At 59.3% G+C, this 20,887-nt stretch overlaps 2 protein-coding genes across 3 annotated transcripts in view; one reads left to right on the top strand and one right to left on the bottom strand.

Annotated features, from left to right (window-relative positions):
- The window catches only part of MACROD1 (mono-ADP ribosylhydrolase 1), a 141,877-nt gene that overhangs the window by 29,834 nt on the left and 91,156 nt on the right, over positions 1-20,887 (top strand).
- On the bottom strand, positions 1,119-19,542 carry FLRT1 (fibronectin leucine rich transmembrane protein 1). 2 transcript variants are annotated; one of them, XM_059145476.1, is made up of 3 exons: positions 19,026-19,542; positions 16,039-16,117; positions 1,119-11,408 (listed from the first exon to the last, which is right to left on the bottom strand). In XM_059145476.1, exon 3 carries the CDS (start codon positions 11,360-11,362, stop codon positions 9,338-9,340), a length of 2,025 nt encoding a protein of 674 aa, XP_059001459.1. In that variant the 5' UTR covers positions 11,363-11,408; positions 16,039-16,117; positions 19,026-19,542; the 3' UTR covers positions 1,119-9,337. The 2 variants fall into 2 exon arrangements, with proteins under 2 accessions (XP_059001459.1, XP_059001451.1); XM_059145468.1 differs by lacking the exon at positions 16,039-16,117.

The raw sequence follows: 20,887 nt of genomic DNA, 5'->3' as shown, positions 1-20,887 counted from the left end.
TGGCTGGAGGCTGGGCCTTCCTAAGCTTACGGAGGAGCCACACAGAGCGTTCAAAGCGGGAGCTCCGGAACTGGACCTGTCTTCCTGCCCCCCTGCCCCAGGCCTTCTCTCTTGCTCTCTCTCCTGGTCCGGGAAAACACTCCCAGGGGAAACATGGCTCCCCAGAGAACGGGTCTCATGTCAGTAAGGGCTGGGTGGCTCTCCTGTGCCCCCACTGTGTACTGGGGCCTAGGCAGGGTCAGAAACACACTTGGCCCTTGCCCAAAGGCCACATCATGGGCTGCTCTTTGGAGTGGTCTCTCTTGGCTGGCTCCTACCACAGTGGGAGATGAGGACTAAGAGACACGAGGAGGGACAGGGATGCCTGTGTCACCCCGGCCCAGCCACCCGCCATCGAGGCATGTCGAGAAATAACTTTGCTTCCTTGGAATATGAGGAAAAAACTCATTAACCCACATCCAGACACACAATCAGATCTAAGGCAGAAGTAATGAGTTCTTATTTTATGTTAAATTTAGCAGAAACCGCTATTGTTCTCATGGAAAATAATTTTTTTCCTTTCTCCCCCATTGGGGTATGAGTTATCATAGAAGTCTTAGAGAGTTGTGAATGTGGGGGCGCATCTAGGCAGGGGTGACCCCCACCTAGGCCCCAGCGTATAGTGGGGGCGTCTGGGTGTCTGGGCAGTTGGGGACGAACCCAGGCTGGTGTGTGCCCAGTAGAGGAACAGCAAGGTGTCCCCAGCGCCCATCCGGTTCTAGCCTTAACCTAGCTGCCCACATGGAGGCCAGAGCTCTCATGGGATAACCCACAGCTCCCATTAACAGCCGGCTACTCTTGGAGTCGGCCTTCAGCTGGTAGTCTACCTTCCCAGGGCCCATGGGATGGGGTCTGAGGTCCCTTTGCCCTGCTACAGATTCATGATTCTGATCCTGATCGTGCCCCGGGAACTTACCCCAGGTTCTCTGTCCCCCCCGGCCACTGCTCTGTGCCAGGGCGTGGTGTGGGCTCCACAAGGCAGAGCTGAACCTGGGGGTAGGGGGCTTGGGGAGGGGCTGCAGACACCTGGCCCCTGGGACGCCGGACCCCAAGCCGAGTCAGCAGCCGAGATGACTGTAAAAGTTAAATCTTTCTATTTATTTCAAGAAAGGACAAGGAAAATGGACTTGGACATTTTATATGAAAACAGACAAACAGAAAAAAGGACCAAATAGTTAATCACATTCATCTCAACATTGAAGTTTCAAGGCACCTACAGGAAGGAGGCCAAAGGGCGGTTCGCAGTGCACTTTGGTTTGTGTTGTGGTCGTGGTGGGTGTTTGGGTGACTCGGTTTCCCGAAAACCCCCATCTGGGGGTGAGGTTGGGACTGAGGCAGGCGGGACCCCGGTCTCAGACGGCCGCAGGCCGCAGTGCGGGGAGACCCGTCACTCAGCCCTGGAGATTGCTTTACCCTTCCGAAGAGGAGGAGGAAGAGAGACCAGGAGCAGTGTCCGCCTGGCCTCCCAGGGCTGGCTCTGCAGGTGGGGAAGGTGGGGGCCCAGCGGCAGAAGCTCAGGGTGGTGGCAGGAAGGCAGAAGGGGCCTTGGTCACGGGCCCGCCCTCCCCGAGCCCTCGTGTGGCCGCGAACCCCGCCTTGTGTCCCATCCTCCAGGGTCGGCCAAGAATCCCTCCCTGGCCTCCTCCTCCTCCTCCTCCTGGACCGCTGGGAATGGATCCCACGGAGCGAAGGCCGAGTGGCTCCAGAAATCTTTACAATACCAAATGAGATACAACCTTTTAACGTCAGGAGAGGGAATTGTCATCGGTGGCTCTTAGCAAACAGTCACTCTGTGGTGCTGAGGCATGGGGTTTCTCTTAGTTTCCTTCCTGCCTTTACCTCCCTGTCCACACCTGCCTGGTGACATTCATAATTAGCGGGCGTCCGCTCCTGCCAGCCACACCGCACAAGGGCGCCAGAGCCCAGGCTCGCCTGTGTTCACAGCCCCGTGGCCTCCCCAAGCCTCCAACGCCGTCTCTCTCCCTCGCAGATGACAAACCTCCAAGGCTGGGCTATTTGGCTTCCTCCCCACGGCTCTCAGCATCTCTTTATCAGCTGGAAGGCACCAGGGTCCTCCAGCCAAAGAATTCCCCCCACCCCAGCCCCGTGCTGCAGCCTGGCGCTCGGCTCTGGACGCCAGAGTGGGTGTCTCAGCTGGGTTAGGTTAAAAAACAAAACAAAACAACACCTAAGGCCAGTTTCAGGGTGGTGTGTCTTCTTCATGGGTATCCAGAACCTTCCAAAAACTAGACCAGCCAGGGTTGGGTAGGACATTCTGCAAACACGCGCCCTGCAAGGGGCAGAGGAGAGGAGCCCGGTGGCCCGGCTCTGGGGAGGTAAGCCCGGCCGCCCCGTGTCTGCGTTAGCTGATTGTCGCCCAGTCGCGTTGGTTTTTCTGTCTTGAGGAGAAAGCCTGGTTAGTTCCTCCAGGTCGGTGGCTGGGGGGGCGGTGGGTACAGCAGGGAGTCTGGACGGGAGCATCAGGCAAGGGGAGACACCCAGGTGTCACCTATGTGAGGCCCTGCTCGGCGAGAGGAAACCGAGTCACAGTCAAGCTGGCTGTGAGAGATGGCACGGTGGCCGGATGCCCCCCTCAGGCTCACAGCTGGTGATCTGTGCGTCCCAGGGACGGCAGAGTGAGATGCTTCTGGGAGGAAAAGCCGCTGAGAGGGGCCCCTCCCCGTGCTGGCTGCCGGTGAGGCAGGTGCGGGATGGGAGGGAGGCCATTGCCAGCACATCCGCCTGGGACCTTTGCGCTGAGCCCGGGGCGGGCAGACAGCAAACCGGGCGGACAAGACGCGAAGGGAGGCTCTGAGAAGAGAGAATGGAGCGCCCCTGTGTGCCAGGCCCTGTGCTGGGCCTCAGTGACCGGGTGCAGAGGTGCATGGGGACCTGGCATCTCGCCAGCGCGGCCACTCACCCTGATGGCCCTATAAGTGATTTTGGAGTGATGACAGCCAACCCTCCTGCAGGGACTCTCCACAGACTCTGGCTTTTGGGTTTTCAGGTGGGAGCGGGAGTGGGGGGCAGTGTGGGTAGGTGTGGGAAAGAGGGCCCAGGGCACCGTGGTGGCCGCAGGTGTCTGAGGGGTTCGCTTTGCTAGGAAGTGGGGCCCCGGTCAGACCTCCGCAGGGTGCGGCATCTTAGTAATGGAGCGGGAGGGGCCATTCGGGGACAGTGGTCCCAAAAAGCCCAGGGCCTGCCAGGCTCTGTCTGGGGAGTAGGGTAGCTCACCGGCTCGGCCTCCTGCACAGTGTCTTTCGGGGGTGACATGGAGAAAGGGCTGGCTTGGCCCCCGCAGCACTGGGGGTTTGAGGCACACCTGCACCTCCACTTATGGTGAGAAGCGGCTGACCCCAGTGACGGGAGAATTTCCAAAAGCAGAGAGAAACAATACATTAAAAATGCAGAGGTGGAGGGGAGAGAAGGGAGGCAGGGGCCAGGGGTGTTTGGGGGGGATTCAGGAGCCAAGGGGATCCTTTTGTGAGTGTTTTTAAAGAAGCAGATGTGGATATTTCAGGCAACTACTTGGACCATTTCAAAAGAAATGGTAAATGCTTAAAAACACAGAGTGAAAAATGCCCCAGGCAGCCGTCAACCTGGCTGGGAAGGATGGATGAAGCCCACAGCGCCAGTGTGTCGGGAGGGGAAGGGAGCCGGGGGTGGGACATCAGAGGGCGCGCTGCAGGGTGGGGGTCCCAGCTTGGAGAACAGGGACCAGCCGCAGGGGGTGGTCACCCTCCGGCCTCCAGCTCCAGACTCCAAGATGGAGCGAGCGTGTCTGTGCTTCCTCTCCTGGTGCCCCTTGGACCCTGAGGATGGGGATTTTGAAGCATTTCTGTTGGCACAAGCAGCTCTTTGACAGGTCTGGGTGGCCCGGCTGCGGGCTTTTCGGGGATGCTGGTCATTTTGAACAGCACAGTAAACATCTCTTGATAGGTTCCATATAGGGTCTTGGGGAAATGATAAAATGAGGGTAGAAACCAGGGTCTTACAGTCAAAGGCCTTGACTTAGGGAGGAAAAGATCAGCCATATCCCCATCAAGTACTTGAATGCTCCCAGTGACAGAGAGCTCACTATCTTATTTCTGTGCTAGCAGGGGATTTCTCTTCCCTGACTTTGAGTTTTCCCTTTCTGGTTGCCACCGCACCCTTTCCTGGAGGAATGAATCACAGACCCACCCTGGGACAGAAAGGAAGCAAAAAAGTGCATGGCCCTAGAGTCTTACTCTCTAAATAACTAGACCAGCTCCTTCATCCCTGAAGGCAGGCAGAATCTGGAGGACAGGGGTGGAGTCTCTGCTGGGGCCTGGGACAGCTTCTGAATGACCTTTGTGGGCCGAGTAGCCCACCCTGTCCCAGAGGCCCAAGCACAAGGCAGGCGACCGGGGCAGAAGTACCTTCCCTGAGCAGTGCTTGAGTCCAGGCTCTGCCCAACACAGCCTGTTACTGTGCGCTCCCGCCTGTGTGGTATCAGCCCTCGCAGACCCCCAGCTCCTCCTGGGGCTGTTGGGGGGCAGCCCGGGAGCCAGCCTGGAAAAGCCCTGCTTTGCACACTGCCACTGGGGGCAGGTTCATAACATGCGAAAAATCCCCCTTTCCCCTCACCTCCAAGGACTTTAATCTCTTCTAATCAATTTAGCAGACTCGCTTGGTTGTAAACGGTAATGATTTGCATTTTTGAGCCTTTTTATCCCTCCTTAAGAAAAAAGATGCCTCCTCTGTCTGCCTTCTGGAAGGCCTGTGCAGGGCTGTGAATTGCTTGTTAGCACTCACCCTGGCGCCTAGCCAGCTCGAGGCCTCCGCCCGTCACCTGCACTGATCCGAGCACAGGGAAGGGACAGGGCACGCAGCGAGCCTACAGCTGCCCCCGGCTGTGTTCCTGGCCCTGAGAGCAGGTCCAGTTCTTGGGGACACGGGCCACTGTGCACCCCAGAGCCCTTCCTCCCAGCACATGCCCCAGCTCTCTCCTGGTCGCCTCCCCAGCTCCATTGCTCCCTGTCTGCCGCATCCAATTTTCCTTGTTGTATTTCTCATAAGCGCGAGGCTCAGAAGCCCCGTCTTCCTCCTTGGTGTGTTCGGCAAGAAGCAGATTTCCGGAGTGGAGTGGGTTTGCTTTGGGACTTGGGCTGCCCTTGGTGGGGTAAGGGGGGCAGGGACTGGCCTTTCCTCCTGCCTCAGCTCCAAGCAGGTGAAGGAGGGAGGCTCAGGGGCGTCCTGGGCACGCTGCCCGCCACTTCTCCAGGCCTGTCAGCCACCCCAGGCCCTGCAAGGAGCCTCACCTGACCGACCTGTCCCTCTCACTCTGGGCCTCTGTCACCTGCCATGGATCAACTAGAAACTTCCAGAATCGGTGCAAGGGAGGAGCCCTTACTTGGCCTTTAGAGCCCCCAGCTTTTTGGGGTGAAGCCCGACCCCTGCTTCAGCCCGCCCTCCACTTTGCAGAAGGGGAAACTGAGGCTGTGGATTTACAAAACATGCTTTTCCTCTACCTCTCTGGAGACCCTTCCTGGCCCCTCCTCACTTTCTGCTCCTGGTGGGCCTCCCTGGACCCCTAGAGGAAGGAGGAAGAGGGAGGGAGAAGAGGCACAGGGCAGGCAGGGGCCTTGGGCTCTGGGTGGGGAAGCCCAGTCCCCCCGCTGCCACCACGCAGCCACTGCCATCTCCCTAGCTGCTGTCCCCTCTCCTGCCGGCGTCCCTCAGAGCCGGAAGGGACCACTGCCCCACCTCCTGCCCCCAAACCTGGCCTTCCGGCCCTGGGTGGAGAGGCCCTCTAGTCAGCCATGCGGCCGCCATGTTCCTGTGGAGGCGGCCCAGGAAGCCGGAGCCAATTTGGAGAAGATGGAGGCTTCCTCGGGGAGACCGCAGGAAAAGGGAAGGAGAAAAGGGAAGAAAAGAAGCTTTTGATGCACATCATGTCTGCGGAATTGAGTATGACTAATTAATAGATTTTATTCTTAGTAATCTCTTAAGCATTCCATACGTTGGGCCCCACGCCTGAGCTGAGCTTACAAGAGGCCTCATTCGCAAAATGCAAATGACTCGCCTGGCCCGGCAGCCTCCTCTCCTGCCTCCCCTTTTCTCCCCCTGCACCCCCCACTTTTTTTTTTTTTTTAGGGGAAATTTAAAGGAAAATTGCCATGTAATAGAAAAGAGATTCTAATCACTACATCTAATTACCACGAAGGGTAAACCACTTAACCAAAGAAGTGTCATGGGCTCTTTTTTTTTTTTTTTTTAAACTTAAAACCTGCTATAAATGCCACAGAAAACACTCGTCGATGCTGAGGCCAACGAGGTTGTTCTGGCTAGTTAGAGGCTGTAAAGGTTCAGGTCGGCCGCCCGTGGAAGGGGCATTTTAGACAGCAGCAGTAGGTAGCCTGGGCCCTGGGCTTGTCTCCACGAGCCCTGTGTCCTCACATGCTGCCGCGGGCTGGGGAGGCTGGATAGCTCTGCGGCATCTCTCTCCTTATGAGGGCACTCAGAGCAGTTGGACCAGGAGGGGACAGGGGTTCAGCGTGGACCCGACTTCAGGCCCACTCCTTGGCTTGGGGGGCTGTGAGGCAGCTGACATTCGGGGGCTCGCTCTCAGAAAGACCTCCGTGTGGATGTCTGATGTTGAGCAGAGGAAAATTGAGAGCAGACCCCAGGGCCTGGATGGTGAGTCTCCATCCTCAGCACCTACAGGCAGGAGGATGCCTGCAGCGAGCCCTCGGTGAGCCCCTCTCTGAGCCCCCGGGGAGCGGGAGACCCCAGTGACCTCACCACAGGTGGGCCTGGCCTGATCTGTATTGTAGGGAAGGAAGCTGACCACCCAGGCCTGCAGGCCTTTTGGACCTCACTGGCTGACTCCAGGCTCACCTACTGTCCCCCAAATGCCTTCCTAACCTCTAAGGGGATAATTTGACCTCCTCCTGGTATGTTCAAGGGGAAAGGGGAGTAAGATTGGGGATCCAAGCATGTTAGCAGCAGGGACTTGGCCGTGAGGAGGCCAGGGCCTGGGACATCGGTAGAAGGCATGGGTGGTGCCGTGAGGGAGGAGACCTCACTTCAGAAACAGCAGGGACCTCAGGCTTCTGTCCCTTCCCCCTCTTCCTGAGCCAGTGCCCCAAGACCTCACATACCCTCTCTACTCCTCCCCTAGCTGCCATAACTGGCCTGTGTCGGCGCTTGAAGCCAAAGAGAGGGCGACCTTCACACAGACATGAAATTAAGGCTTGGAAAAATCTCTCTCCTGATCTCATTGTATGAGAAAATGATTCAAGTGGACCAAAGGGGAGGGGAAAGACTTAGTTTCGAGCGGAGTGTGTCCCCGCCCTGCGCCTCTCCCTGGGGCTGGGGAGCCGGCCTCCCTGTTGGGGGGCGAGACCCTCCCTCCGGCCTGGCGGGCGAGGGCCACGCCTCCCCCCCACCCTGCTCACACAGCTCTCTGGCCATTCCTTTCAACCCCTGCCTTTTCCCTGAAGGGACCAGTCACATCTTTCCATGACCAGTGAGTGGCCAGCCCTCGGGCCTGTCTGGACAGCATCCTCTTTCTGCCAGAGCCGGACACCTCCTCGACCTCCCCTGCCCTCAGGCCAGTGTCTCCCATCTGATGTGGCTCTTCCCTGGCACAGCACCTGGGCGCACTTTGACAGGTGGTGGCCCAAGCTCTCCAAGGGCCAGGGCGCAGGAGACCGCAGAACCCTGGGCACCATGCCTCCCTTCTCTCCATTATCATTTCAATCTCATGGCTCACCAAACCACACCGCCCGCTGATAAGTGATGGTAACCCAGTTCTGGGGTGGGGGTCTAGGAAATAAAACCTGAATTCTTCCGAGGGCCCTGGTCAGTACCCTTTTGGAGCTGGTATTTCTGGAAGTCTGGTCTTCCCTCTCCAGAGCAGAGTGCCGGGGGTGCGTACGGCTGAGGCTCTGCGTTCGGGGGGCTGCTGTCTCCCGGGGCTCTTCGGAGAACATTCATGTCTTTTTCTGGGCTTTGTTTGAGCAGCCATGGAAACCATTAGGTCTAATCAGCTGGATTAAAAAAAAAAAAAAAAAAGTCCCTGCGCCAATTACCTGTCCCAGGAGGAAGCATATGGCACAGAGGAAAGAGAAAGTCACTGTCGAGGTGACTGTGTCTGTGTGTTGGGGGTGGGTGGACAGTGGGGAGAGAGACGAGGACACTGGCCGTCAAAGAACGCTTTTGTCTGTACCAGAAAAGAGCACGGCTCAGGTCTCACCGACCTGAGATAGGGTTGAATCGCGGGCACCCCTTGCCCGGGGTCTCCCTGGCCACCCAACCAGGACAGATACACCTCCGCCTTTAGGAACAGCATTGTCCCCTCCCCACTCCCACCCCCAACACGCTTTGTCTACTTACTCAATGATTTCTAGGAGAGAGCAACATTTTCGTGACTCTATTGTCTCAGGAAACTGTACGAACTGACCCAAGAAGTAGTAAGGACCGTAAATGGGGCTCTATCTACCCATCTGTACTGAGAGACATGACAGAGAGATCGACAGGTAGATAGCCGCACGTCCGCGTGGCTGGGAAGCCACAGCTTCCCCGGGGGCCATCCACGGAGCGTGGTGCACGGAACTGAAGAGGGCTTCGGTATAGGAAAAAGAAAGTTTGCTTTTTAATTGACTACACCATTGTTCAGAGAATGCAGTGAAAGACGTGATCTTTCTGCAAATCTGTAAGGGAAATGATACGGAAAGAACCATGGAAGAGGTTTCAGGACAATATCTCCGTAGCAAAAAGATCTTTTCTTCCCCTTCTCCTTTGTGAGGAGCCTGAAAACCTTCCGTCATGTCGTTGTCACCCACAAGCAGCCGGCAGCGAGAGCTGTGTGGGGGCTTTGCGTGTTGGCTGTTCTCTCTGACGGTTCTTTTGTGACGGCCTTGAACAGAGCATGAGGCGTACACAGACGCTGTACAGGTAGTAGCTTTCCAGTTCAGGAAAAAACAAAAAAAACGAAAAACCCTGACCCAACCCTTCCTGCAATATTATTTTTAGTCCTTCCCTCCCCAACAGGCATAATTTGGTATAAATTATGTCTTCAGCAACGTCAAATCCCCCTCCTGCCTTCTATTCTTTAAAAAAAAAAAAAAAAAGAGAGAGAGAGATCTTGTTTCTGCTGTTGTGTTCTACAAAAGTGTCCACCCTTCCCAAACTTTGCTTTCTGCTAGGAAAGTCATCATGGCATTCCTTCTCCTTGCTCTATGGGATGGCAGCGGGCCGGGCGGAGCCGCACCGTGGCCAGGCCAGGAGGCGGCGGGAGCTGGGGCGGAGGCGGCCGGCGGCGCGGCAGGCATCATGTGTAGGTGTACTCTACGTCGGGGATGCCGCCGTCCCGGTAGCCCCGGGTGGTGCCGTAACCGATGGTGTGCGTGGCTTTGCAGAGGCTGCTGCCGTTGGAGGGGAAGATGGTGTGGACCACGTACTCCTCTTTGGCGCGGTAAGGGTTAATGGGCAACATCTGCAGCCCAGGGCCGCGGATTTCCAGGATGGAGTTATCCTTCTTGGTCCCGGACTCCATATAGTCGTCCTTTTTCCGGCTGCCCCGATTGTAGGCCCGGTCCCGGGTCAGCAGCTCCCCGGCCCGGTGCACGTACCAGCAGATGGCCCCCAGGACCAGGAAGAGGAAGACTAGGGCCACGGCCCCGCCGATGATGCCCGCCAGGGGCAGGCCCGCCATGGGGTCAGCGTTCTGCTCCTGGTTGAGCGTGGTGGTGGGGCCGTAGCTGTCTGCCGTCTCGGCCTTGGCGCACACCGGCGTCTCGTCGGCCACGTAGGTGTTGCCGGTCTCCATGGTGACCAGGCAGATGACATAGGTGGACTTGGGCTCCAGTGCCGTCAGCAGATACTCTGTCTTATCCCCCTGCACCAGGGTCTCCGTGATGGAGCCCACGGCGGGGCTGTGGCCCAGGCGTAGCCAGCTGAGCCGGAAGGAGGAGGCGGGGAGCGTGGCCTTCCACGTGATATGGATGGAGTCCGCCGTCAGGGGCTTCACATGGATGACCAGGGTCTTGGCGCCTTCGCCCGTGGCCACAGGGTAGTCAAGGTTGGAGTCAGGGAGGCGCAGCCCTGGCCTCTTGGCCTTGAGGGTGAAGAGGGAGCCCTGGGGTGTGGTGGCCAAGGCGCGGTCGCTGGCCGTGGTCTTGGCAGCCGCGTTGGCCGCGCCTCCCTGGGGCCCCGTCTCGAAGCACTCGTCCATCTCACTGGTGATGTCCTTGATGGCCATGCCCCGGACCTTCTCGGGGCCCTGGCACATGAGGCCCCGCACGTTGACCACGGCCGCCCGCGCCTTCACCCAGTCCCGCAGCCACAGGAGGTTACAGCCGCAGAACCAGGGGTTGTTCCGCAGCAGCAGCTGGGCCAGGCTCTCCAGGTCGTCGAAGAGGCCGCGGGGCAGCGTGGTGAGGTTGTTGTTGGACAGGTCCAGGCGCTCGAGTTGGTGCATCTTGGCCAGCGCATTGGAGGGGATGTGGCTGATGGCGTTGTCCTGGAGGTACAGCTTCTGCAGGTGCGCGCTGGGCAGGCTGAGCGGCGGGGCGGCCAGAGAGTTGCGCACCAGCGACAGCTCGGTGAGGTTCTGCAGGCGGCTGAAGGTGTCGTCGGCGATGCGCTGGTTGGCCAGCAGGTTGCCGTCGAGCACCAGGCGCCGGAGGCTGTGGAGGCCCTTGAAGGCGTGCAGCGGGATGGTGGAGATCCGGTTGTCGTCCAGCCGCAGCTCCTCCAGCGTGCGGGGCAGCCCCGAGGGGATGCTGCTCAGGTGGTTCCGGCTCAGGAACAGCAGCTTGAGCCGCTTGCTGTCGGCGAAGGCGTCCTCCTCGATGCTGACGGTGGACACGGAGTTGTCGTCCAGGTGCAGCTTCTCCAGCAGCGGGAGGCGGGCCAGGGAGTCCCGGGCGATGGCGCGCACGTTGTTGTCCTGCAGGTGCAGCTCCCGCAGCGAGCGCGGCAGGTTGATGGGGAACTCGTCCAGGTCATTCTCGTACAGGTAGATGACCTGCACGCTGACCTTGGTCTTGAGGTCCTGGGGGATGCCGGCGTTGTTGATCTGGTTGTTCTGCAGGTAGAGGGTGGTGGCATCGTCGGGGATGTCGGTGGGGATGGAGGTGAGGCCCCGGTCGTTGCAGTAGATGAAGCCGTTGTCACAGCGGCACACGGAGGGGCAGGTGGTGCTGTCGATGACCTCCGTCAGGAAGGCGATGAGTCCGTAGCAGAGGAAAAGCCAGTCCCGCAGGTCCATGGTGGCCGTGGTCATCACGACGGTGGCCGTGACAGTGGCAGCGGGTGTGGTGGTGGCGGTGGCGGTGGGTGGTGCCACCACCATGGTGGATGGCTGGGGGCGCCGGGCCCCGCCTGATCAGCCTCAACACCTGCAGGGAGCACAAGACACGGACGGTGAGAGTGAGTCTCGGCGCCCACCCGCCTGCTGCCGCAGGGGTCGCCGCGGGACAGAGGTCAAACCTCTAAGCGCTCGCCCTGCGACCCTTCCTGGACCAGCCTCACGTCCCGGGTGATCCCTCGGGCCGGGGTCAGACACTAACGACATCTGGCCAACGTGAAATCCCATCGAGGGCAAAGATGTCTGTGAATGATGCGGCCGCAGCCTCGGTCCGCCCGGGCGGTGATGTCCAGCCGCGGGTGAGATTAATTTAGTGAAAGCCGCTCCGCAGTGTCTGTTTCTTCTTTGGAGGCTTCATACTAAGCCAGTCTTTATGGCTAATGCTAAAAGTGGCTGGTCAATGTTGATGGGATGGATTTAAGGTGTGTTTTATGGATCTCGAGCCTGCATTTCTCACTGGAACGGAAACTCTCATCCCCGTCTGGCTCGTTCCCAGGGTCTGAGGGAAACGCTCGTTTCCGTGAGGCCCGTGAGCGCACAGGAAGGGGGTGTCAGTGGAATCCACAGAAAAGAGGCCGCTGAATCGCCACTGGTGAGCAGTGGAGAGCAAGGAGCTTCATTGTCTGGTTTTAAAACATGTCCTATTTGTCACCCACGGGTTTTACAGACAGAAGAACGAGGTGTCAGCGAGATCACTTTCTTGTGTATTTACGGGAAACCCTTTTTATCCGCAGCGCTCTAGCTCCTCGTCCCGTGTTGTATGGGAAATCAGTCCCCACCGTACCCCCTTCCCCAGTCACAAAGCTTGCAGCTATTTGGAAAAGAAAATTTTTTTATCTGTTTTCTTGCATTTGAAGAAATGACAGAAATAAAAGGGGGGAGAGGTCCACGCCGAGGGAATCAGCAGCAAGGTATAATTTCGGTTTTCACAAATGGAAAAATTGCAGCCTAGATTTTTTCTCCTATTGTTTTGCTGTTCATAGTGGTAAAAAATCAATTAAAGAGAAATGATCTTTCATTTCTCAGTTGGGGAGGGGTCTTCATGCCGCCGGCAAAGGTCTGCCACATAACTGTAGGCTCATGAAGGCTTTTCGGTGGTGGGACACAGTCATGGCCTCCTGCATCTGAGCCGAGGCCCCAGCCTGAATCCGGCCCAGCCCAGCATTCAGAGCAGAATCAGGACCTGGTCACCAAACGAGTCAGAGGGGACCTCACTCTCCTGCCCCAGGGACTGAATGTCTCCATTTCTCAACCAGTATCAAACCTTCTCCCTTGTCTGTCCCTCTCTATCCCGGAACCGCTCCCCTCCGTCTAGCAAACTGCTCTTCATACAACCCCTCCTCCCCTAGGTCTCGCACCCACCCACCCATCCATCCATCCATCCATCCTCCTACTTGTCTGTCTAGTGGTCCAGAAGATCCAGGAGCACCCCAACACCTGGACATGCCCACCTTCAGAGGACAGGGATATAAACCCAGGCCCTGGGGGACCAACCAGCCGGGTCTCACCCAACCCCCTTTACAGACGCATCCTCAGGAGGGTTGTAGAGCCTGGATGTCCCATCTTAAGATGCTTAGGAGCAAAGATGCAGGGCTGGAGCAGGTGCGGGGGACAGGAAGACCTAAGCCTGCTCAAAGGCTACCTTGCCTCACTCTCAGAGGTCAAGTCTGAATCCCTCTGTCCAGGGCCCCAGCATCTGGCTGGAGGACACACACCTTCTTTGACCTATCGGCTGCTGAGACCTGACACATGGGATGTAGGTGGCCCCGGCCCACTGGTGCCCTAAGCAGGGTGGGACAGCCTTGCTAAGGCCAAAGCCAAGGCCAGCCACCACATTCTCTGGCAGACATCAGTTCCCCGTGCCCGCTCAGCTCATGGCCACAGCCCTCAGCCTCCGGAAGCCCTGGCATCATAATAGAGTCTAAATTGCACCTTTCAGAGATGCCTGATGGATAACCAAGAAGCAGTTGGGAGGCAGGGACCCAAGGCCTTTCCCTTCCCCTGTCTGCAGGCCTCATCCATCTTGGCTCGAGCCTGCCCTTGCCACCCCTTCCCCAAGGCTGCAGCTCGGGGCAGGACCGGGGGGGGCGGGGGGTGAGAAGGAAGAGAGCATGCCTTCCCAGAGCAGCCTTTAATGCCCGGTGCCAGGTGGCCCTTTTATTCCTTTGCCGTGTATTTGACGGTTTATGTGGCCATCAAATTAAACCCGGTAGATCGCCCATCTTCCACGGGGTCACTTGCTGGGCAGATTCTGCAGACTTCAGCCTGATGGGAGTTATGACCCGCCGGCACCATGGTGGACAGCAGGATCCTTCCCTGGGGGCCAGGGAAGGGAGAAGGGAGGTGGCTCAGGCTGGATGGATCCAGACACCCATTCACCAAGGGGGAGCCCGGGCCATCATTCTTGGCACTCTCCCTCAGTCACTAGCTCCTGCCATCTTCCAGGACAGAGAAACCTGGCTTCGCATCCTGCCTGTGCCACCTCCAGGCTCCCGACAGGCTCCTTGCTGACTGCTGTGATGCTGGGTCCCCTCCACTCTCCCCTGTGCTTCCTTAGCCCCATGCCCCAGGCTATGGTGGAAACCCTGGTCCTATATCTGGGCCCTCCTGTTGTGACCCTGGGATGCTCCAGCCTCTCTGCCAGGGGACTGTCCAGGTCCAGGGAGGGGGTGTGAGTGGCCGGAGCCCACAGCGTACCACCCCCCACCCGCCACCAGTTGCTACAAGCCCTGACCTCCCTTGTGCAGCCCCTGGGCCTTTGCTCCACCCTGTTCCTGATCTGGGACACCAAGACATTCTTCCCTGCTCCTGCCTTGCCAGGCCAGCTTCTGCTCCTCTGGGACCTCAGCTTAGAGTCCCCTCTGGGAAGCTTTCCCTGACCTGCTACAAAGCCGGCTCCATGTGGGCTTTGCTCACCACCGCTTCACTGGTGGGAGACGTTTATCTGCTCGCTGGATGGCGGCGCGTCCCTGTTGGAGACCCCCAGCCTGGTGTCTTCCCCACATCCCAACAAGCTGGGGCTGCCAGAGGCCCAGGGACTTCTGGGGACTCCCCTTGGGAAGTGGGAGGTCGGAGGGAGGGCAACACGCAGGGGGTGGCTGCAGGACGCGAGGCCCAGCATAGACCCTGGCATGCAGGCTGGGAGCTGGTGGCTACTGCTGCAGGCTCCCGGGGCACAGTGAGCCGTGAGCACCCCACGGGGCCCGAGCATGTTTCTGAAAGGAGCTGGAGGTCCCAGGCAGCAGAGGGAAGGTAGGGCAGGCAGTGAAGGCAGCTTTCATGGGGGTGCCCTGATGCTGGGTCCCCCGAAGTGCTGGGCATGGTCTCAGCCCCCCACTTTGGGAATCTGAGAATTCCAGGTGGTGCTCACCCCAAGAAGGAGGCACGTGAACTAGAAGCAGGGAGGGGACAACACAGCTAGGTTTGAATCCTGCCTCACCAGTCCCTGACGGTGTGCCTGGCGGCGACCTGTCTCTGGGCCTCAGCTTCCTCATCTGCACCATCCTGCTGGAAGGACAAGAGCGGAGGGGCTGTGCAAAGCGCCTAGCACAGGACCAAGTGGTTTTAGAAAGAAGGGCTGCTTCACCCTGCCCCAGGGAGGGACCCCGAGGTGCTCCCATGACCCTCTCCGGGCAACTGCCCACCTGTCTTGGCAGGGCTCCCCAAACAGCTGAGCTAGGGAGCCCCTCGCCCTTCCCTTTCCTATGCCCCCCGCCACCAGGACTTTCCCAGAAAAGCCGGGCCCGAGGCAGAGGCAGGGTATGTAGGGCAGGCTGGGGACAGAAGCAGTTCCTCAGCCCAGAAGGGGTAAGGCAGGAGACCCTGGCCCCAAAAGGAGCTTCACCAAGACAAGTTCATTCCACACCCATGATGACTCCTAAATTAAACCTTTGCTTAAATTAGTGAGGGACCCTGCTTTCTTCCCCACCAGCCAGCACTACCCCTCCAGCTTAACTCGAAGCAATACCATAGGAGGTGGGCCACAAGGTGGGGGGCTGGAAGAGCTTGCCACCCCCCCGTCCCCATCCCTCCGACCTCCAGGAAGTCCCCCATCCCCACCCCTGTAAGGCCAGTAGCCCAGGGGGCCCGCCCGGGCTCAGTCCAGCATCTCCATCTACCTGAGGGGGGCCTTGGGTCTCAGGCCTTCCTCTGTAAAATGGGACTATTAGTGATCCGCCTATCCTGGGTCTTGGGAGGATAAGCGATGGCTGTTTTCAGGCCTGAGCAGAGGGCCTGCAGAGTGGCCTACACAACAGGGGACCATGCCCGTCTCTGCGGTAGGCAGCGCTTCCAGGCAGATCCAGATGGGAACTGCGAGCTGGAACTTCTGGGGAGCGGGCCTTTTCCAAGCCCTTGTTCAGGCCCAGGGGGCTCTAAGCCCACCACACATTTAAGGCACCGCCTTTGGGCAGGGGGTCGTCTGCCATGACCCTCCAGGCCCTTGCGAGCCCTGGGACTGCCCCAGTTCTCATCCACAGGTGCCGTTGAGAACTTGTAGAAAAAGGGGGAGCGGAGTGGGGTGGGGGCCGGGGTTAGTGGTAGGGGATTCTTTTAAAACCTAAAGTTAATTATTTTTCTAATTTCATGCTGTATGCATTATGCATCAGCTGTTATCACTGGCGGTAATTGCAGACAGGTATGCAAATCCCCTAAAAATGTACCTCGAGTTCACCTCGCTGCGTAGGCCGTCTGGGCGGTGCCGGGCGGCTGGATGTCCTGAACTTCAGAGAATGCAAATCCCTTTAAAAAAACAAGACTTTAAAACTGTGTCTTAGGAGGTTAATTATATTGATAACAGTGTTCGATATTAAACTATGCAGGGCCGGGAGGGGGTGGGGAGATGAAAGGAGACATGTGTAATTTTGTTTCTCCCTCTCTCCCCACGTTATTTAATAAGATATCCCGATTCCTGATATTTCTGTCTGTCTGCGCGCATTTTTAGTCAGGCTGCCTAGACGCAGGCTTTATTCCTTTGGGGAAGGTAAAAGGAAAGGGCAGGGGAGTTTCAGAAGCTAGAAGAGGGGCTTGATGTCTTTTCTCTGGGGCAGGGAACAGAAGGAAGGAAGAGAAGGGCAGTGGGGAGGGGACCCCGGGGTTTGTAGGGTCAGTTGCTGCTGGCCTTCCCAGCAGCCTGCAGGATCCAGGCAGCCAGGGGCCAAGAGAGAGGAGCAGGATCATGAAACAGAGGCTGGGAGCTGGCTGGTGGTGCTCTCCTCTGACCCTGGGAGCTGTGCGGCATCTTCCACACGCAGGCCCTGCTCCTGAAGAGATCCCCTTCTTATCCTGAGTTGATGGTCCAAACATTCCCACCAGAATGTAAATTCCTCTAAACCAAGATACGTTCTGTCCCGTTCACCAGCCTAGCCCAGAGCCTGGCAGGGGAGTGTTGATAAGCATCTGGTGAATGAATGAATGAGTCAATGAGTGAGTGAATTTATGAGTGAATGAAGATGCCAAGGGGAAGGCCGCCGCAATCTGAAACCTAGAAACAGGCAGTGGGAGAGAAGAGAGAGGCTGGCTCCACTTCGGCCCCAGCCCTGGAGGGGATAACCACCCAGGCACCCTCGGCCCAGTAGCCCAGAAAGGAAGAGGGACTGACTGGTCTGAACTGTGCCACCGGTGGTGGAGGAACTGGACACAGACCGAGGCCTTGGACTCGCTGTCCAGTGCTCTTCCCTGCGCTCTCAGCTGCCCAGGGGGCCCTGCTCAGCCCCGGAGGGAGAAACCTGGGGAAGACGTCTGGCTGCCTGCCCACCCGCCCCGCCCCGCTCATCTCTGGTAGCGGGGGGCTGGCCTGGCACTGCCTGACCATAGCTCTACCTTCAGGTCAGCCTCACGTTCTGGAAGGCCCCTTGCCTCCCACCTCACAGAGACGCCCAAGGGTGCCCCCCCCCCCAGCAACCAGAACTCTGGAATCGGGGAGTCACAGGACCTTGGAGATTGTCTGCCTTTCCCAGGGGAGGTAAAACTGAGGCCCAGAGGGCAGAAGGGATTGGTCCAGCAGCCGCAGACACTCCTCCCCCACGGCGCTCACCTTCTCTGACCGTGGCCCTGAACTCTCAAACCCTATCGGCAGAGGACTGGCACCAGGGCGGGGGGGGGGGCGGTGCACTGTGTCCAGCTCACACAGGGATTCATGGGGGCTGCCTCCCCCCATAAGCAGGTCTGCAGACCCCTCTGGCCAGATGGGGGGCCCCATTAGTGGCAATAGCTGGCCAGGGAGCGCCCGCGGCAGGCTAGGCCCTCCAGGACCTCCTCACCTCTCCAGCTGGCCTATGTACCGAGCGCACAAAGTGGGGGAGCGCGCTCCGGGAGGGGAAGGGATGTGCCCAAGGTCAAACTGCTCGTAACAAGAGGGACCCGGCACCAATCCATGTCTGCCTGGCCCCCCAGTTTGGTTCTCTTTGCTTTTCTGCCTCGGGATGAAAGGACACTCGCTCCACAGCTCACCATAGGCAGAGCCCCGCGCTGAGCAGACTCTCCATAAATATTAGGGGTGCAGGCCTGGGGAGCAGCTGTGGGCTCCAGGAATTGCACCCCAACCCCTCCTCGGGGCTGGGAGGTGAGCAGGGGCAAGTGATGGGACAGTGGGAGAGCCTGTGGTAGGGATGAGGGAGGGGAGTCCAGGTGGACAGGGCCAAGCGCAGACTCCCTGCGATGGTGACGCCCGTCGGCCCCGCTGCTGGGCTGGCACGCCTTCATAATAAATAACAGCAAATAGCCGATCCGCAGGGCATCCTTCACGCCGGTGGCTAATAACACGGCTATTAATGCCCCCGCAGACGGCGTGCGCGTCGCGCGGCGCTGACGAATGTCCGGGCCCTGGCGCAGTCATAAATCAGCCCCTCTCCTGGGGAAGCGTGCAGAGAAGTGTCATTTTCCATCTTGGTAATGAATTGGGGCTTCCCTGCCCTGCCCTGGGCGCCGCTACTGGAAGTGGCCTGGAATTTGTGTTTAGGGAGGCACAAGCCTTCCCTCCGGGCCTCTGGGGAGCCCAGAAGAGTGGAGCCACCCCCCTGCCCCCAGGCAGGACCCAGCTCTCCACCTGCCCCGCCCTGGCCGTTCGCTGCTCAAGTGAGGATGAGGGGTGCTCGGGCCTGCTGTGTGCCCATCCCGGGGCCCCCAGCAAGCCACTCTCCCCAGCAGCAGGGCTGACTGGAAGCCAGAGCAGTGAAGCCTGAGGACCAGTAGGTGTGAGGTCTCGGGTGGTGGCTTTGGCCCAACCCCAACCTGGGTCCTCCCAGCCAAGTGGGAGGGCAGCAGGTGCCCTGGCCAGTGTCACCCAAGGTCCTGCCTCCCCCAAGGCCTCACGACTGCCCGCTTTGGGCAGAACTCAGAGGGGCTCAAAGTAAGACACCAACCCCATCCCCCACCCCCCCACCCCAGCTCTGGAGCAGTGGTTTACTCCAGAAAACCCTTGTACCCACCCACCTGGGGGTACAGCATGCCGCCAGGTAGCAGAAGACCCCTCCCCTGGCAAGCAGAAACTGCTGGTTGCCCGATGGTCTGTATGGGGCTGTGGCACAGAGCTGCAGACCCGGGGAGCTCTGATGCCCCAGTGCAACCCAGCGGGAAAGAGAGCAGCCGTCTCCGGCACGAGGAGCCACTGGGCCTTCCCGGGCCACCCGCAGCCCATCTGCAGCCTTACCTCCTGAGCTGCTGGGCCTGTCTGGGATCTCTGTTCTGGATGCTTCCCGTTGAGGTGGGCCTGGACACACTCACATGCCGACCCTGCGGCCCTGGCACTCAGGTGCAGGCCGCAGGGCTGGGGTGCTGCGTGGAGCTAGGGGCGCCCCGGGGAGTGGAGAGGACGCCCCGCACTCTGCTCTGCGGGGCCCCTCACGCTCAGACGTGGTCGCGGGCCTGGGGTAGCACACTCTGTCCCTTGGGCTCCAGGCGGCGCTGGCCTCTCCCCCCGGAGCGAGGGGCATGCATGGGGGGCCTGCCGAGGCACCCCCTGCAGCCCCGGGACTCCCGTGCACAACCCGAGGGGGTTCTGGGCTCCTGCTCCCCAGGCATGCCCTAGAGCCCGGCGTCCATCCTGCCGAGGTGGCCTCTCGCTGTCCCCTTTCAACTTTTGCCCTTTTGTCTGTCGGCCTCGCCGCCTCCTCTGAAAGGCTTCCGCGTGGCTTTTACCCCCTTTTCTTCACCAAGTTTTTTTTTTTTTTTTTAATCCCTTTAAGTCACTTGGCAGAATGGGCTCCGGTGCCGAGAGCGTTCTTGCGTGGCAGAGCTGGGAGGGAGCCACTCTCCAAAGACTCGGTATTCCTGCCACTCAGGCTGCGTCTCCGGTGGGGCAGGCGGGGGTCCATTACCCCGCTGAGGAGTTCAGATGTTCACCGCGGGGCTGGAGCTGCGGACACGCGCCGCTGAGCCGTCAGGCCCCGCATCCCTCTCTTTGGAAGGATGTTGGGGGGGGGCGCGCAGCCCTGCTTGGCTTCTCCTGTTTGCCTCGGAGAAGGTTTCCTTGCCGGGGAGGCGGGGGGAGGGGCGAGTTATTCCTGCTTCAGCCCCTGGTCTTGTCTGTCCAAAAAGGAGTCCTGCTCACCCACTCCCTGCCTCCTCAACCTGCCAAAAAACAATACAAGCGATTAAACCCAGGGAGATCAGGAGCCACGCAGGGGCGGGCAGCCTGGGCCGCGGCCCCCTCTCCTCCCATCCCCCTGGACCCCGCATTCTTGAAACTGCTCTCCAGTGAGCCGGAGGGGGCGGGGAGGACTCCCCATCATCTCCCTGCCTGTCTCAAATCCAGACAACAAACAGGGGGCCGCGCAGAGCACCCTCCTCAAAGCTCCCCGGTTTCTTTTTGCTGGGGGCGGAGGGACCGGAAAGAGAAGAAAGTTCTGAGGGCTCCTGGCCGTGCAGGGGCTGCCTGCCCGGCCCAGCACTGGCTCCGCTTCCCCCCAGCACCTGCTCCTCTCGCAAAATGTCATTCAAAGGATCCAACTGGGCCACTGCGGCCTCGGCTTCCAGAAGCAGCACTGCCTTTCCTCGCCGTGGGAAGCAGGAGCAGCGGGGAAGCGGGGAAGTTGGGTCTCGGAGTCCCCAGCCTCCCTCCTGCAGCCGCCCCACTTCCGGGGTCAGGGCTCCACGCCCCCCAGTGCCCTCGAAGGCCATCCTCCCCTTCCACAGAGACCTGGGGGGTAGGGCTGGCCGGTCCTCAGAATCCAAAACAAAACCGAGCCCTCCGGATTGCCTCTCATTAGCGTGGCATGCCGAAGCCCTGCGGTGCCCCGGTGTCCGTATTCCCCCTGCAGGAGCCCCTCTTTGGAAAAGGGCTTTTATGACACATCTGAGAGTGTTAGCTCTGGTTTGAAATCGGATCCAGATGGGCTCAGCTGCATCTGGGCACTCGCCTTTGTCGGGCCGAAGGTGGCTGATTTGAGAAACGCTGGTTGTCTGGGACGGTTACACATAAAAACAGGGATCTTTAGGGGTGCATATTTTCATAAGCCCAGAGCCCGGACTGGGGCCGAGTGCACTGCCCCCTGGACGCCCGGCCTGGTGGGG

Source organism: Mustela lutreola, chromosome 1, assembly GCF_030435805.1.
Source record: "Mustela lutreola isolate mMusLut2 chromosome 1, mMusLut2.pri, whole genome shotgun sequence".
NCBI classification, from domain to species: domain Eukaryota; kingdom Metazoa; phylum Chordata; class Mammalia; order Carnivora; family Mustelidae; genus Mustela; species Mustela lutreola.
The sequence above is the reverse complement of the archived record's forward strand: the minus strand, read 5'-3'. Positions and strand labels throughout refer to the sequence as shown.

What these genes read in the sequence shown, in the direction of transcription:
- FLRT1 (XM_059145476.1), bottom strand. Translation starts at nt 11,362, where the DNA reads ATGGTGGTGGCACCACCCACCGCCACCGCCACCACCACACCCGCTGCC.